This window comes from Puma concolor, chromosome C2, assembly GCF_028749965.1.
Source record: "Puma concolor isolate L17-30 chromosome C2, mPumCon1.1.hap2, whole genome shotgun sequence".
NCBI lineage: Eukaryota > Metazoa > Chordata > Mammalia > Carnivora > Felidae > Puma > Puma concolor.
The window spans coordinates 151,205,547-151,220,736 of NC_141675.1; the positions used below are offsets into that span (position 1 = coordinate 151,205,547).

At 46.9% G+C, this 15,190-nt stretch overlaps 1 protein-coding gene across 1 annotated transcript; it reads left to right on the forward strand.

Moving 5' to 3' along the window:
• Nucleotides 1-5,750: 5,750 nt before the first annotated feature.
• Nucleotides 5,751-14,830, forward strand: CBR3 (carbonyl reductase 3). The gene is made up of 3 exons (XM_025913167.2): nt 5,751-6,179; nt 7,955-8,062; nt 12,967-14,830. The coding sequence occupies exons 1-3, from the start codon at nt 5,891-5,893 to the stop codon at nt 13,401-13,403; spliced, it is 834 nt and encodes a 277-aa protein (XP_025768952.1). The 5' UTR covers nt 5,751-5,890; the 3' UTR covers nt 13,404-14,830.
• The last annotated feature ends 360 nt before the right edge of the window (nt 14,831-15,190 follow it).

Consider the following 15,190-nt stretch of genomic DNA (forward strand, 5'->3'; position numbering starts at 1 on the left):
TTTGGCCTTCCGGCTTCCCTTTAATAAGAACCCTTGTTGCAGGGGGGTGGCTGGCGGGCTGGCTGGCTCCGTCAGTAGAGCATGCAACTCTTGAGTTCAGGGTCATGAGTTCAAACCCCACATTGGGCATAATTACTAAATAATAGCAGAAAATTCCAAATAAAAGGCAGTGATAATACAGAAAAAAATTAGGAGGAAAATACAAGCCAAAATTGAAATCTAACATTTACTTTATGAGGAAGACAGACTCTGAGAGACAATCACCTGCAATGGCTTTAGGAGATGAACAAAATCTGTTTCCTAATCTTCAAAGGGTTACTGCTAAAGGCAACAAAAATTTTAAAAAGAATTTTGGTTTCAATTCTTTGAGATTCAGTCAAAAATCAATTTGGAAGTCAAAAACTACCCCATTCCAAAAACAGTAACAAAAGTACAACTGAGAAAAATAACATTTTGGGGGGAAAGTGGAGAACACCTTTACATAATAATAAAATAAAATGTAACTAAGGATGCTTGGGATTACACTGGGCCCAGCAAGATAGTCCAGGGTGATCACCCCATTACAAGATCCCCAACTGAATCACCTCTGCAAAGTCCCCTTTGCCAAGTAAAGTAACATTCACAGGTTCTGGGGATTAGGACATGAACATCTGGCGGGGAGGTGCTTATTCTGTCTACCACAATAACCTGTGCAAACCCTCAGCTTCTCTCTTTTGAAAACACCAACTCTCTTGAAGATCGCGTCACTTCTAACCCACAACCTGCCTTGCGACTATAGCCCAATGGCCGCCAACCTTTGCTGCGCATTTGAATCACCAAGAGAGATTTTAAGACTCCCAGTCCTTGGGTTACACTCAGACCAATTCAATCACAATGTCCAGGGATGGAGCCAGGCATCTGTATTTGCTTTTTTAAAGAGATCCCCTTGGGGCGCCTGGGTGGCGCAGTCGGTTAAGCGTCCGACTTCAGCCAGGTCACGATCTTGCGGTCCGTGGGTTCGAGCCCCGCGTCGGGCTCTGGGCTGATGGCTCAGAGCCTGGAGCCTGTTTCTGATTCTGTGTCTCCCTCTCTCTCTGCCCCTCCCCCGTTCATGCTCTGTCTCTCTCTGTCCCAAAAATAAATAAACGTTAAAAAAAAAAAAAATTTAAAGAGATCCCCAGGAGATCTTAACACGAAAGACTTGGGATCCATTGCTATGAGCGACACACGACACACTTCTATCAAGCCAGGCTCCCCACACCCCTTCTTTCATGGGTGTCACAGGGACCTGCCACATAATTTACAGGGCCCAGTGCAAAATGAAGATGGGGGGCCCTCATTTAAAACTCAAGAATTCCAGGACAGGAACAGAAGAAGGGCACTCACCTTGAGTCCAGCACGACTCAGTATCTTCGTCCCCTCCAAGCCTGGCCTCATCTCTGATAAGGTCAGGAGCCATGTGCAGGATCCATCCGGTATCCTGGCTTTCCAGTCCCTTGACTTTCATCACACCAACGACATTTCCCTGCCCCCTCCGTGTAGTTCCCCACACATTCTCTGAGCCCTCCATCTCAAAGCATCCCACACTGACCCCCAGGACCTGGCTTCCTCCAGAGGTGTCCTACCCTTGGAGACCTCTCCTTCCAGCAACGCTACTGTTCTTCCCTGTTATCAATCTCCAACTTCCTCAGGTCCTATGCTCCACCCTTTGAGGCCACAGCCCTGCACTAGAATCCTTTCCATGCAAACACCCTTCAGGCTGTGTGTGAGCGTGGCAAAACACCAACCCTCCACCATCACCACTGTTTCCAGCCTGTGCAAGCAGCTAGGCATGAGGCGGGGGAGCCGGGGGCGGGGGGAATGGCAGGAAGCTGCCCATGTTGTCGTGACATTTATGACCACAGATCATAAATGGCGCCCCGGCTCCACAGATAATGCTGCCTAGTTCCCTAATACATTCACCTTCACACTCCACAAGATGGCTATTACTTCCTCAAATCTCTCAGACTGAAACCTCTGGCCGACTTTAAATGGCTCATCCTTCAAAGAGTAAATAATGCCATCAAGAAGAACCACCTAGCGAGACCCACACACTCTGCTTTCCTCCCGTGATAAAAGTCCTACTCCAATGACAAGCCCCCATCTGAGTTCTAGATCCCAACTACACCGGCCTCCCACACATTTTAGTCTTGAATTATTCCCTTCCTCTCCTTCATCAATTTTTACCTCCCTTTGAGATTATTACCGTTGCACAAAATATGCTTTAATAGCTCTCTCCCAGCTTTTAAAACTTTTTTGAGAGAGAGAGAGAGCGTGCGCACGTAAGCAGGAGAGGGGCAGAAGGAGAGACAGTCAGAGAATCTTAAACAGGCTCCACACCCAGCTCAGAGCCCAACGCTGGGCTCAATCTCATAACCATGAAATCATGACCTGAGCTGAAATCCAGAGTCAGACACTACACTGACTGGGCCACCCAGGCACCCCTAAAACTCTTTAAAAAGAATTCAGGTCTTATATGGCATGTTCTCTGATTATAATGTAATTAAGTTAGAAATTAATAACAGCCAGATATCTGGAAAATATTCAAATAGTTGGAAATTTAAAAATATACTTCTGGTGCATCTGGCTGGCTCAGTCGGTAGAGCATGCGACTCTTGATCTCAGGGTTAGGAGTCAGAACCCCATATTGGGTATAAAGATTACTTAAAAATAAAATCTTCTAAAAATTTTTGTTAAATATAAGTTTCTAAATACCCTTAGTCAAAGAATACGTCAACAGGTAAATTAGAAAGTATTTTAAACTGATTAAAATTGAAAAGTCAACATATCAAGATTTATGTGCTGTTACTCCACTAACAGCAGTACTTAAAGGGAAAATAATAGCCCTTAACACCTATATAGAAAAAGAAAAAAAGATCTCAAATCAATGGCCTCAGCTTCCATGGTAAAGAAACTAGAAAAAGAGAAAATAAAACCCAAAATGAGCAAAAGAAAGGAAATAATTTGGGACACCTGGGTGGTTCAGTCAATTAAGCATCCAACTCTTCTTAATTTGTGTTCAGGTCATGATCTCACAGTTCATGGGATCAATCCCCGAATTGGGCTCTGCACTGATGGCATGGAACCTGCTTGGAATTCCCTCTCTTCTTCTGTCCCTCCCCTGCTCGCATACTCTCTCTCTCCCATAAATAAATAAATAAACAAACATTTAAAAAAAGAAGAAAGGAAATAAAAGTTAGAACAGAAATATAATATAATCAGGGGTGCCTGGGTGGCTCAGTTGGATAAGCATCTGACTTCGGGTCAGGTTATGATCTCATGGTTCGTGGGTTCAAGCCCCGTGTTGGGCTCTGTGCTGACAGCTCAGAGCCTGGATCCTGCTTCTGATTCTGTGTATCTCTCTCTCTCTCTCTGCCCCTCTCCCACTTATACTCTCTCTCTCAAAAATAAACATTTTTAAAAATATGTATATAATATATTGGGGCGCCTGGGTGGCGCAGTCGGTTAAGCGTCCGACTTCAGCCAGGTCACGATCTCGCGGTCCGTGAGTTCGAGCCCCGCGTCGGGCTCTGGGCTGATGGCTCAGAGCCTGGAGCCTGTTTCCGATTCTGTGTCTCCCTCTCTCTCTGCCCCTCGCCCGTTCATGCTCTGTCTCTCTCTGTCCCAAAAATAAATAAACGTTGGAAAAAAAAAAATATGTATATAATATAATCAGAAAAAAAAAGAGGAAAAATAACAATAAAACCAAAAGATGCTTGTTTGAGGGGGAACAAAATCAATAAAATTGATAAACCTCTAGCCAGAGCAGGGAAAAAAAAATATGAAACACAAATTACCAATATCAGGAATAAGGGAGGTGGCATCACTACCAATATTAAAAGGACTAATAAAAGCATATTCTGGGGGTGCCTGGGTGGCTCAGTCAGTTAAACATCCAACTCTTGATTTTGGCTCAGGTCACCATCTCACAGTTCATGAGTTCGAGACCTGCATCCAGCTCTGTGCTGGCAGTGAGGAGCCTGCTTGGGATTCTTTCTCTCTCTCTCCATCTCTGTCCTACCTGCTCATGCTCTCTCTCTCAAAATGAATAAATAAAACATTTTAAAAAGAGCATATGATGAACAACTTGTCAACAGAATCAACAACTTAGATGAAATAAACAAATTTTTTGAAAAACATGAATTAAGCTCACTCAAAAAGAAATAGAAAACCTGAATAGCCCTACATCTTTTTTTTATGGTGAAAAAATTCATGTTTAGATTTAGTCAGCCGGACTCAGTTTAGAAGATCCCAGTTTTGTTGGCAACATCCAAAGTTGAACGTATATGCCTTCTTTTCTCCATCATGCCTGATCAGAGTGTTGACCTCGGCCACATCAATGTCACAGAGCTTCTTCACAGCCTGTTTGATCTGGTGCTTGTTGGCCTTAACATCCACAATGAACACAAGTGTCCTCTATGTTCATCATGGCTGACTCTGTAGTCAGGGGGAACTTGATGGCATAGTAGTCAAGCTTGTTTCTCCTGGGGGTACTCTTTTGAGGATATTTGAGCTGCCTTTGGAGACACGGTGTCTTGGGCGATCAGAATGTAGGTGATGTGAGGATCTTTGTGTGTGTGTGTGTGTGTGTGTGTGTGTGTGTGTGTGAGAGAGAGAGAGAGAGAGAGAGAGAGACTGTGGATGCCTTTCAGCACTGCTTTCTTGCCTTTCAAAGCCTTTGCTCTGGCTTCTGCTTTGGGAGGGGTAGGGGCTTCCTTCTTCCCTTTCCACGCCATCTTCAGAAAAGGCTATCCCACAACTTTAAAATTCCAAATGATTTTTAGAGAGAAAAAAAAATATTGGTTGAGCTACAGTAAGGGACCACCCAGCAAGAGCCCACTTTCCTGATCTTGTTTGTTGATTTGATAGAGAAGGGTAGAGTCAAGGTGACAGACACTAGCAGCTTAGCCAACTCTGCTTGGGAAAAGCTGAGTCATAATGAGGTCGCAGCTCTCCATAAATCTAAGTGTCACCAATCAAACACCCTCAGATTACACTAAAGAAGACGCGTGGGGGAGTTCTGACTGTGCAGACCTTGACACACCAGGGGATTCATTTCTGTTTGAACTTTGCAGGTGCACAGTTTTCACTGGGAGGAAAAAAAAAAAAAAAAAAATATATATATATATATATATATATATATATAGCCTCCTTGGACAGACCTAAAATGCAGACACTTAGCACCCAAATGAGTTATGTAAGGATTAAATAAAAACATTCCAATAAGAGGCTTGGCACACAGTAAGAGCTTCATAAACACTCCCTCTCACTCGGGGGCCGGCTGGCAATCACACACAGCAATGAACTCTGCCCACACCTGAAAATCTACTCATAAGACCTTTTTTCCTTGAGTTTAAGGAAACGGGAGAACCTATGTCCTGAGAGGCAGTTACCGTGTCTAAATCATTTCGCTGCATTTGAGGAAAAAGCAAACATTTTCATTTTGCAGTGGATGATGGGCGCACGCCCAAGAAAATTACTCAGCCCTTGTTTTTCTCCTTTTGGGGTTTTCCTAGAATAGTTTCAGTCCAACTGCAATGAATCTCTAGATCCCATCACCATCGGTTTGGGCTTTGGGAAATCGACTAACCGCTCCACCCCGCAGACCACCGCTGGCCTCAGAAGCTGGATCAAAAGGGCGCAGCGCCGGGAAGGGGCGGACTCCGGAGTGGGGCGTTACGAAACCTTCGGGAACGGACGGCCACTCCTCGCAGGGGAGGGACCGAGGGCCGGGCCTCGTTCTCTAGAAGTCAAAGCACTGGATCCCAGAACTCAGTTCTCTGTGGCTTCTCTGTGTCCGAGCCTCCGCAGCGAGCTCCCTAGTGGCTCACAGCCCGGGCCGCTCTCCACGCGCCAAGTGCCTTCCCCGGCCATGTCGTCCTGCAGCCGCGTGGCGCTGGTGACCGGGGCCAACAAAGGCATCGGCTTCGCCATCGCGCGCGACCTGTGCCGGCAATTTTCGGGGGACGTGGTGCTCACGGCGCGGGACGCGGCGCGGGGCCGGGCAGCAGTGCAGCAGCTCCAGGCCGAGGGCCTGAGCCCCCGCTTCCACCTGCTGGACATCGACGACCTGCAGAGCATCCGCGCCCTGCGCGACTTCCTGCGCAAGGAGTACGGGGGCCTCAACGTGCTGGTCAACAACGCGGGCATAGCCTTCCAGCGTAGGTCGGGGGTGGGTCTCTGGGGGCGCCAAGGGTTCGGGGCAGAGAGCCGCGGGCGCCCCCTTCCTGTGGGCTGGAGTGATCGCGGAGCGCAGCGCCGGCCCCTCGGGATACGCTCAACATTGGCCTCCCTCGGCGGCTTCTCGCTTTCCGCGGAGTCGCGGGAGCGGTTCGCTTAGCGTGAAGCTGGCGGGGCGCAGCCCTGGGCCCTCCCGGAGCCGTCGGCTGCTGCGGTTTGCCAGAAAACCGGCCTCCTGGGAGGGGGCCACGCCCTGCTAAGCTCATCAGCTTTCTGTGTAAAGCAAAAAACATTTTCCCTGCGAAGGGTCTCCAGCTCACTTTGGGCTTTCGCTTTCCTTGAAAGGGAGCTTTCATAGAAGCCCGGAGGCATCTGCTCGGGACAGGAAATGGATCGCTGAGACGCGATCAGCGCGCACTTGCACAATAGTGGACTTGAGATTTTGTTTAATGGAAAGCTTTGATAGGCTCAGCCAGAAAGGAAGCGAGCCTTGTTCCCTCCCCCAGGGAATTTGTATGTCATCAAACATACATTTTAAGTGTGATTTTAAGTAGCACCTTTGGCGGGGGGGGGGGGGGGGGGAGAGGTCAAGGATATTACTCTATTGATCTACTGAGAAAGTTGTTGAGCCGCCATGTGGTGGAGGTAGAAAGAATAACCAAGCCAGACTCACCTACAACCTAGTGGAGACGAGAAACCCAAGAGGCAGAACGGAGTAAAAACTGCCGTGAGGCCTTGAATGACCAGCCCCCCGGCTTGAACCCTCACCGAAGCTGTGCACCCGCACCTCCAACTCAGCGGGTCGGCTTTCCGGAAGCGCGGGTGGGAGGTGGCAGACACCCGCTGGTACAACCCTCAGCCACTGGCTGAAGGACTGATGGATAAATACGCCGCTTCCCGGACCAAGCGTGCAGGAACGCGGGTCCGCTGGCAGCCCTTGCCCCCTCAAAAGTGTGGGCGGTGGACCAACAGCACGTGCAGCCCCAGGCACTCGCTGGAATCGCAGGATCTCGGGCCTCACCCCACACCCGCTGAATCAGAATTTGCATTTTAACAGGATTGCCAGGTGCCTCCCATACCCTTTCAAGATTGAGCGGCAGCCCTGAAAGCCAGGAATTCTCAAAGTGGGGCCAGACCTGTAGCTGTAGCGTCGTCACCCGAGAACGCGTTAAAAATGCAAATTTTGGAGCCCCACCCGAGACCTTCTCAATCCCAAACTCTGGGGGCGGAGCCCAGAAAGCTGTGTTTTAACAGGCCCTGCAGGTGATTCAGATACACACACCCTTGACGCTCGGATCCGGTGGCTTCAAAATCGTTTTAAAGTTAGCTTGTTTTAGGGGCGCCTGGGTGGCTCAGTTGGTTGAGGCTGGGCCTTCAGCTCAGGTCATGACCTCGGGGTTCGTGACTTCAGCCCCGCGTCGAGCTCTGTGCTGACAGCTCGGAGCCTGGAGCCTGCTTCGGAGTCTGTCTCCCTCTCTCTCTGCCCTCCCCCACTCAAGCTCTGTCTCTCTCAAAAATAAACTACAAAAATATAATAATAAAGTTAGCTAGTTTTTCCTTTAATTAGAGATAAAATCTAGGGCGCCTGGCTAGCTCTGTCCGTAGAGCATGAGGTTCTTGATCTTGGGGTTGTGAGTTCCAGCCCCACCTTCCGTGCAGAGATTGCTTAAATAAACTTGAGAGAGAGATAAGATTCACTTTGTTATATACATTTCAAGGGGAAATGCATGACTTTGTTTTCTTCTCTTTTCGGAAGCTGATGATCCAACACCCTTTGACATTCGAGCTGAGATAACACTGAAGACAAACTTTTTTGCCACAAGGAATGTCTGCATAGAATTACTGCCAATAATAAAACCTCATGGTAAGTCCAGCCATATGTCTGCCCCTCCCCTGCTCATTCTCATTCTCTCTCTCTCTCTCTCTCTCTCTCTGTCTCAAAAATAAAAATAAAAATAAAAAAAGATGTATAATGGGGCGCCTGGGTGGCTCAGCTGGTTGAGCATCCCGATTCTTGATCTCAGCTCAGGTCTTGATCTCAGGGTCATGAGTTCAAGCCCCAGTTTGGGCTCCAAGCTGGGCGTGAAGCCTACTTAAAAATAAAATAAAAGATATGTTTGATACATGGCAGTGCTCTTTGGTCCCATGATATGAACTCAACCCTAGAATAATAGGTGTTACAAGTCCCCAAAGGCCTCTTGCCTTTGAGCAACCTCAGTGGGTCCTTCTCAGCTCCTCAGGGTGGTGGGGCCACACCAGCTCATTTGGGAGCCTGGCAGGGAAGGATCTGTTTTAGCATCATTATGACTTTCCCTGTGTTCCTTTCTTCACTTTGTCAAGCTAATGAAGAACCTCCCGAAGAAATATTTCTTTATTAGGAAGTATCTTGCCCACACTCCCAAGTATTCAATAACTTTTATTACTTTTTCCACAAATACTAGAGGGCCTACCATAACTCAGGGTGCTGGGGACACAGTGGTAAGCGCTGTGAACAGGGACAATCCTGACCATGGAGCACTGAGTCCAGTGGACAAGACCCTCATTGACAAAGAATCCTACAACTGTACTGGGAGGGGGCAGAGAAGGCTCGCTTCCTTGACAATTCTCTTTCCCAGGAAGGCAGCTGTGATTCTTAGGAAGAAAAACTCTGTGGTTCTTATAAGAAATGTGCTTTTCTTGGGGTGCCTGGGTGGCTCAGTCGGTTGAGCATCTGACTGTTGATTTCAGCTTGGTCTTGATCCCAGGGTCATGGGGTCGGAGCCCCGCATTGGGCTCTGTGCTGAGTGTGGAACCTGCTTAAGATTCTCTCTCTCTCTCTCTCTCTCTCTCTCCCCCCTCTCCCTCTCCCTCTCCCCAGCTCATGCTTGCTGTCTCCCCAAAAAAAGAAAAAAAAGTGCTTTTCTTAATTTAACATTTTGAATAAAGATGATCTCTAGTGCAAAAATCTTAAAATCTAAAAAGATGTTTGGTGAGAGCTGCACTCAGACTCATGCTCCCCCACTTGCCCAATTCCTGTCCCCAGCCTCTACAGGCAATTCCCTTTGTCTTTTCCTAGTGGGATGAGATCACAGAAAGCCCTCAGGCAGAGTTGCTGGGACTGGCTGAAGGAAGCCTTGGTTCTAGGTGCGTGGAGTTGCTGAGTGCTCAGGGCCAAGGGCATAGTTTTTAAATGCAAATCTAAGTTATGTATGTGTGTGTGTGTATCCCTTTTTTACATAATGGGAACATTAAGCATAATGTTTGCTACTATGCTTTTTTTCACTATCTCTGGGACTCTTTCTAGATCAAGACAGAAAGCTTTCTTATTTTTTTTTACAGTTGCATAGTATTCCATTTGCAAGGGTGATGTCTACCAAGTGTCTAGAAGTCTTTTCTCTGTATGGGTTTTAGAATCCTAGAATTGGAAAACTACAAGGTATTGAAGAAACTTGACATTCCTATGACTTCATTTTACAGAGAAGGAAATTGAGACCCAAAGACATGAACGCAGTCAGGTAGTGATAGATCTGGAAACAGTGTTCAGGTTTCCTGACTTCACCCCTCAATCAAATCAGGATAATTAGTTCCAGTGAAGGGAAGGATCTTAACACCAAACAATTGCAAACCAAGCCATTTTGAAAGATGAAAGGCAGCTTGGAGGAGGGTGGAGCTCGGGCATCAACCCAGAAGCAGATGAATCACTGGCTTCAACCAGTTCTCTGTAACAGTAATTCCCAACTTGGGAATCTGGTTTACAACACATTGAGAATACTTGTGAATTTTCAGTAAAACTCACGTTTACCCAGAAGGCAAAAAGCGAGGATCCTTGCCTCTTGATTTGTAGGGAATCTCTACCCATGCAAAACTGACTTAAATGTCACATTTGATTTGGCTTTATAATACCTCCTTATTTAAAAAAAAATTTTTTTTAATGTTTGTTCGTTTTTGATGGACAGGGTGTGAGCAGGGGCGGGGCAGAGAGAGAGGGAGACGCAGAATCTGAAGCAGGCTCCAGGCTGTCAGTACAGAGGCTGAAGCCTGGCTTGAACCTACGAGCTGTGAGATCATGACCTAGGCCGAAGTCGGACGCTTAACCGAATAGAGCCACCCAGGTGCCCCTATAATACCTCTTTAAAAGAAAGTTACCTCTGGGACCCCTGGGTGGCTCAGTGGGTTAAGTGTCTGACTTCAGCTCAGGTCATGATCTCACGGTTAGTGGGTTCCAGCCCTGCTTCAGGCTCTGTGCTGACAGCTCCAAGCCTGGAGCCTGTTTCAGATTCTGTGTCTCCCTCTCCCGCTGGCACTTGGTGTGTATCTCTCTCAAAAAATTTTTTTAAGTTACCAAACCTTTTGCTTGTTCATTCAAGATTCTGAGTAAATAAGTTAATCCAACGTTTACCCACTAGGGGGAGCTACTTGTCCACTCTTTCTAAGAATGGCTAGGGGTTGTTTCAGGACCAGGGGGCCCACCTGGACCTCAGCAAATGGTGGTGGTTGTGTGGGTGCAGCCCTTCTCAGGACTGATTGCACCCAGCTGGCTGCTGAGATGGTCATCCCTTGGCCTCACTGATGATCACCTGAGATGTCACCTGAGATCAGAGGACACCTCTGACTCTTAGAAAGTTTATTTCTACCAAAGGCAAAGAGTAGCACCCCTATTTCATTTTTCTTTCTTCCTTTACCCTTTTGAATTTAATTCCTTGTAGCAACCAGGCGATTAAGAACAAATTTGTTTAGGGTGCCTGGGTGGCCCAGTTGATTAGGTGTCTGACTCTTGATGTCTGCTTGGATCTCCATCTCAGGGTTGTGAGTTCAAGCCCATGCTGGTTTAAAAAAAAAGGGGGGGGGGGGGAAGGGCGCCTGGGTGGCTCAGTCGGTTAAGCGTCCGACTTTGGCTCAGGTCGTGATCTCATGGTCTGTGAGTTCGAGCCCCGCGTCGGGCTCTGTGCTGACAGCTCAGAGCCTGGAGCCTGCTTCAGATTCTGTGTCTCCCTCTCTCTCTGACCCTCCCCCACTCCTGCTCTGTCTCTCTCTGTCTCAAAAATAAATAAACGTTAAAAAAAAAAACAAAGCTGCTTAAAAGTAATGAAGAACACAACTTCATCAAAGTAGTATTCCTGGCCAAAGCATTGAAGTGAATCTAATTGGAAAACCATGCTAGTCCAAATGGGAGAAATACTACAAAATAATAGCCTACAGTCTTCAAAAAGATCATTGTTAACTACTCTAGGTTAAAACTAAAGAGCTATGACTGCTAAATACAATCCGCGATCCTACGTTGGAGCCTGGATGAAAACAAAAACTATGAAGAAAGATTATTGAGATAATTGGACCCTTTGAATATGGACTGTACTTCAGATAATAGTGTTATATCATGATAAATGTCTTGAGGGTGATCACTCTTGTGGTTATGTAAGGTAATACCCTTGTTACCGTATATAAAGTGCTTAGGGCAAAGTTTTATACTTGTCTGCAATTAAGACAAAGAGAAAGCAAATGTGGCCAAATGTTAATAATTGAGGGGCTTAGGTGAAGGGCATACGGGTATGTATTGAACTATTCTTGCAATTTCTCTGTAGGCTTCAAATTTTTCACAGTTCAAAGTTGGGAAGGAAATATGTATTACAAGAGAGGAAGAAAATACTGAAGAGTCTTAGGTACCTGGGGATAAGTGAGTGCTCATATTCAAGACAGAGTGAGGCCATCTCTGTGTGCAGTTGGCCCACAAAGATATCTAGTAGAATGTACAACACATACACCCCCAACCCATGGTGAATGAATGCCACTCAGAAAATGCAATAAAATCCAGCTATCCTAGTGGATACAGAAAGAGTGGATTCGGGATAATATGTAAGAAAAGAACCCCCTAAATGTGGTGTCTTTTTTTTTTTTTTTATGTTTATTCATTTTTGAGAGTGAGAATGAGTGGGGGAGGGGCAGTGAGAGAAGGGGACAGAGGATCCGAAGTGGGCTTTGTGCTGACAGCAGACAGCTCCATGTGGGGCTCGAACTCATGAACCATGAGATCATGACCTGAACTGAAGTTGGACACTCAACCGACTGAGCCACCCAGGTAACGCAACGTGGTGTCTTCTGATGTTAGGTGAACTGTGTAAATTCACACACTGGTTTTGGGATTTCCAATCAATGTTTCCAGCCGTCTTCTAGTTTCTGGCCTGCATGTTTTTTCATAGACATAACCGTCTTTTTAATAGCCGTGAATTATGGTTAATGTGAATATTAACTCATTAATTATATTTAATTATTAATGATGGGCTAAAGAAAGTGAAGAAAATCAAAACTGGGATGGAGAATCAACCCACTCCATGTGTGAGAGTACCCATCATTCAGGATAGACAGGGTCATCGTAAGGCATTGCTTGACCCTGATATTTGGCAGTTGGAGGCAAAGAGGTGGTGCCCAGGGCCCTAGGAAATTGTGCAAACCAGTAAACAGCTTTAATCCTTGGGGTGAGGGTGCTGTCTCTGGGAAACCAAGTTCACAGGCGCCTGGAGTGTTTGTGTGTGTGTAGTGGGATGTTTTATAAAACTGCCCACTGGAGAATCACTGCCCTTTAGCCCCTGTTACTGATGGAAATGCGTCCTTTCCTTTGGGGGAGGAGAGCACAAAATAATGTTAAAGCCCCCTGGGTCCCTTCTAGAGTCTTTTTTTTTTTTTTTTTTTAACCAGCAATTAAACCTGCAGTATCAATCAATTGCATGTTGGGTATAGTCACCCAACAATCGTTTATCTGTGACCTGCTTCCATATATTTACTATTCTGTTTCAGGCAGGGTGGTGAATATCAGCAGTTTAGAGGGCTCCAAAGCTCTTGAAAATTGCAGCCCAGATCTACAGAAGAAGTTCCGATGCGAGACACTCACAGAAGGGGACCTGGTGGACCTCATGAAAAAGTTTGTGGAGGATGCAAACAATGAAGTGCACGAGAGGGAAGGCTGGCCCAACTCGGCTTATGGGGTGTCCAAGCTGGGGGTCACGGTCTTATCAAGGATCTTGGCCCGGCGTCTGGATGAGAAGAGAAAAGCGGACAGGATTCTGCTGAACGCTTGCTGCCCGGGGTGGGTAAAAACGGACCTGGGTGGGCCTTGTGGCCCCAGGACTGTGGAGGAGGGAGCTGAGACCCCTGTCTACTTGGCCCTCCTGCCTCCAGATGCTACCGAGCCTCATGGCCAGCTAGTCCATGACAAAGTCGTCCAAAACTGGTGAATGTCTGCTTTGGTGCTTAATGCTTAATAAACATTTGTGGAGTGAATGAGTGAATTCTGGCGGTGTAGTCGGCTTCATTTTCTGTGGACTAGAATCTCCCTGTGAGAAAGAGGGTCTCGTCTAGAATCGGGCTGAGAGATTTTATTGTGCCCAGACTCTAACCTGAGATGGAGAAGAACCTGGTCCAGTGGTTCTCCAGTGTCAGAGGGCATCACAATTACCTGGAGGGCATGTTAAAACATTGCTCAGAACTGGGGCGCAAAGATGTGCACTTCTGACCAGTTCCTGGGTGCTGCTGGTGGTGGTCGAAGGAGAGCCCTCAGGGCTACGGAGCGGGCTGCAGCCGTGTTCCAGCAATCCCATGCTGTTTCTAGGTTGTTGACTCTTCGAGGATGTGATTCCTCCTCCATTTCTATTGTTCTGCAATCCTGCTTTGTACCACATTCTGTTTCATTATATTTGGGCACATTTGAACGGGTTCTTATGAAGCAGTATGGCTTGAAGGAAGGACTCAGGAGGAATGTCCTTTTTTTCCACTGGGATACGATTTCTTCCATACTGGGTTTTTCACTTGGGGTTTTGCATTCTGTGTTCCCAGAATGTTTGCAAAGTTGCCCTGCCCCTTCTTTCAAATTGTCCCGGCACAGGCAACTTTGTGCAGACCATCTCTGCTCTCGCAGAGGCAGATGTCTTCTCCCTGACCTGTTCCTGCTCCGCTACAGCCCAGGGTGATTCTTGAGCCTTCCTGGGCCTTCTGTAGTCTCTCCGACAACCAACTCCACGTTCACTGCTTCCAAATGGGACTGGCTTTGTAATCAGCCCCCTTGGTTCTGGTTATACCCTGTAGAAGAAGGACTTGGAGACTAAAGAATCTTACGAAAGAGACGTACACTTGTGAGGCAAGTTTGCTAGGGCGTCAAGACCTCAGAAGGAATGGCTAGCCAAACAACAGAAATGCAACAGGTGCAAGATGGACAAATGACAAAGGAAAGAAACCACAAATTTACCAAGTTTATGATGGGTTGTTCACGGTGAGATACAGCAATGTTGTCACCTGATCATGACCACAAAGGTCACATCATATCACCTGACAACAGCATTGCAGAAATAAGATGATGCTGGCTTCCATTTGATAACAAGTACAGTATGGGAGTACTCAAGATTTCCCTCATTTGGTGGACCAGGACTACTCAGGTAACCCTGTTACGTCTGGTCTGTCACAGCGTGCAAACTGTTTCTTCGTCTTGACTCTCCCAACGTAACGACGGCAGCATGGCAAAGTGTCGTGTAGCTCCTGACAACCCACACCTCACTTCTTCATCCACTTTGGGTGGAGGACATCTGAATCCCACCCAGATTACATCTCACTTCCTTTAGCCATCTCTATATTGCCTGACTAAACCCAGCTTGCTCTTACATTCATCTCAGACCGTAGCTCCTAGGACATTTTTAATGCCTTCGTGTCTGGCTCTAAAAACATTTTGATGGTTTTCAATATGTTGCCTCAATAGCTTTCATACTCTGGTCTCCCTCTGCAGCCAGCCTCCAGAACGCTGCCAATGGCAGGCAAGAGGTCTGGGACCATGGAGCACTTTTAGGTTCTGCCTAATAGGGTCACAGACAGGAAATGCACAAGTAAACAGGCCATTTCCTTTTATTTCTTCTCCCTTTTTTCTCTCTAGCCAATCACCTTGACATCTTGGGATCAGTGTGTAGCCTGCTTAAAAGACCCTTGGTGGTAAACTGCTGACCAGAACGGTGTGTCTCATTTTTTTATGGAAAGGTCA

What these genes read in the sequence shown, in the direction of transcription:
- CBR3 (XM_025913167.2), top strand. Translation starts at nt 5,891, where the DNA reads ATGTCGTCCTGCAGCCGCGTGGCGCTGGTGACCGGGGCCAACAAAGGC. An exon ending in CGCGGGCATAGCCTTCCAGC is followed by an intron (nt 6,180 to 7,954) that starts GTAGGTCGGGGG and finishes TCTTTTCGGAAG; the next exon opens with CTGATGATCCAACACCCTTT. An exon ending in GCCAATAATAAAACCTCATG is followed by an intron (nt 8,063 to 12,966) that starts GTAAGTCCAGCC and finishes ATTCTGTTTCAG; the next exon opens with GCAGGGTGGTGAATATCAGC.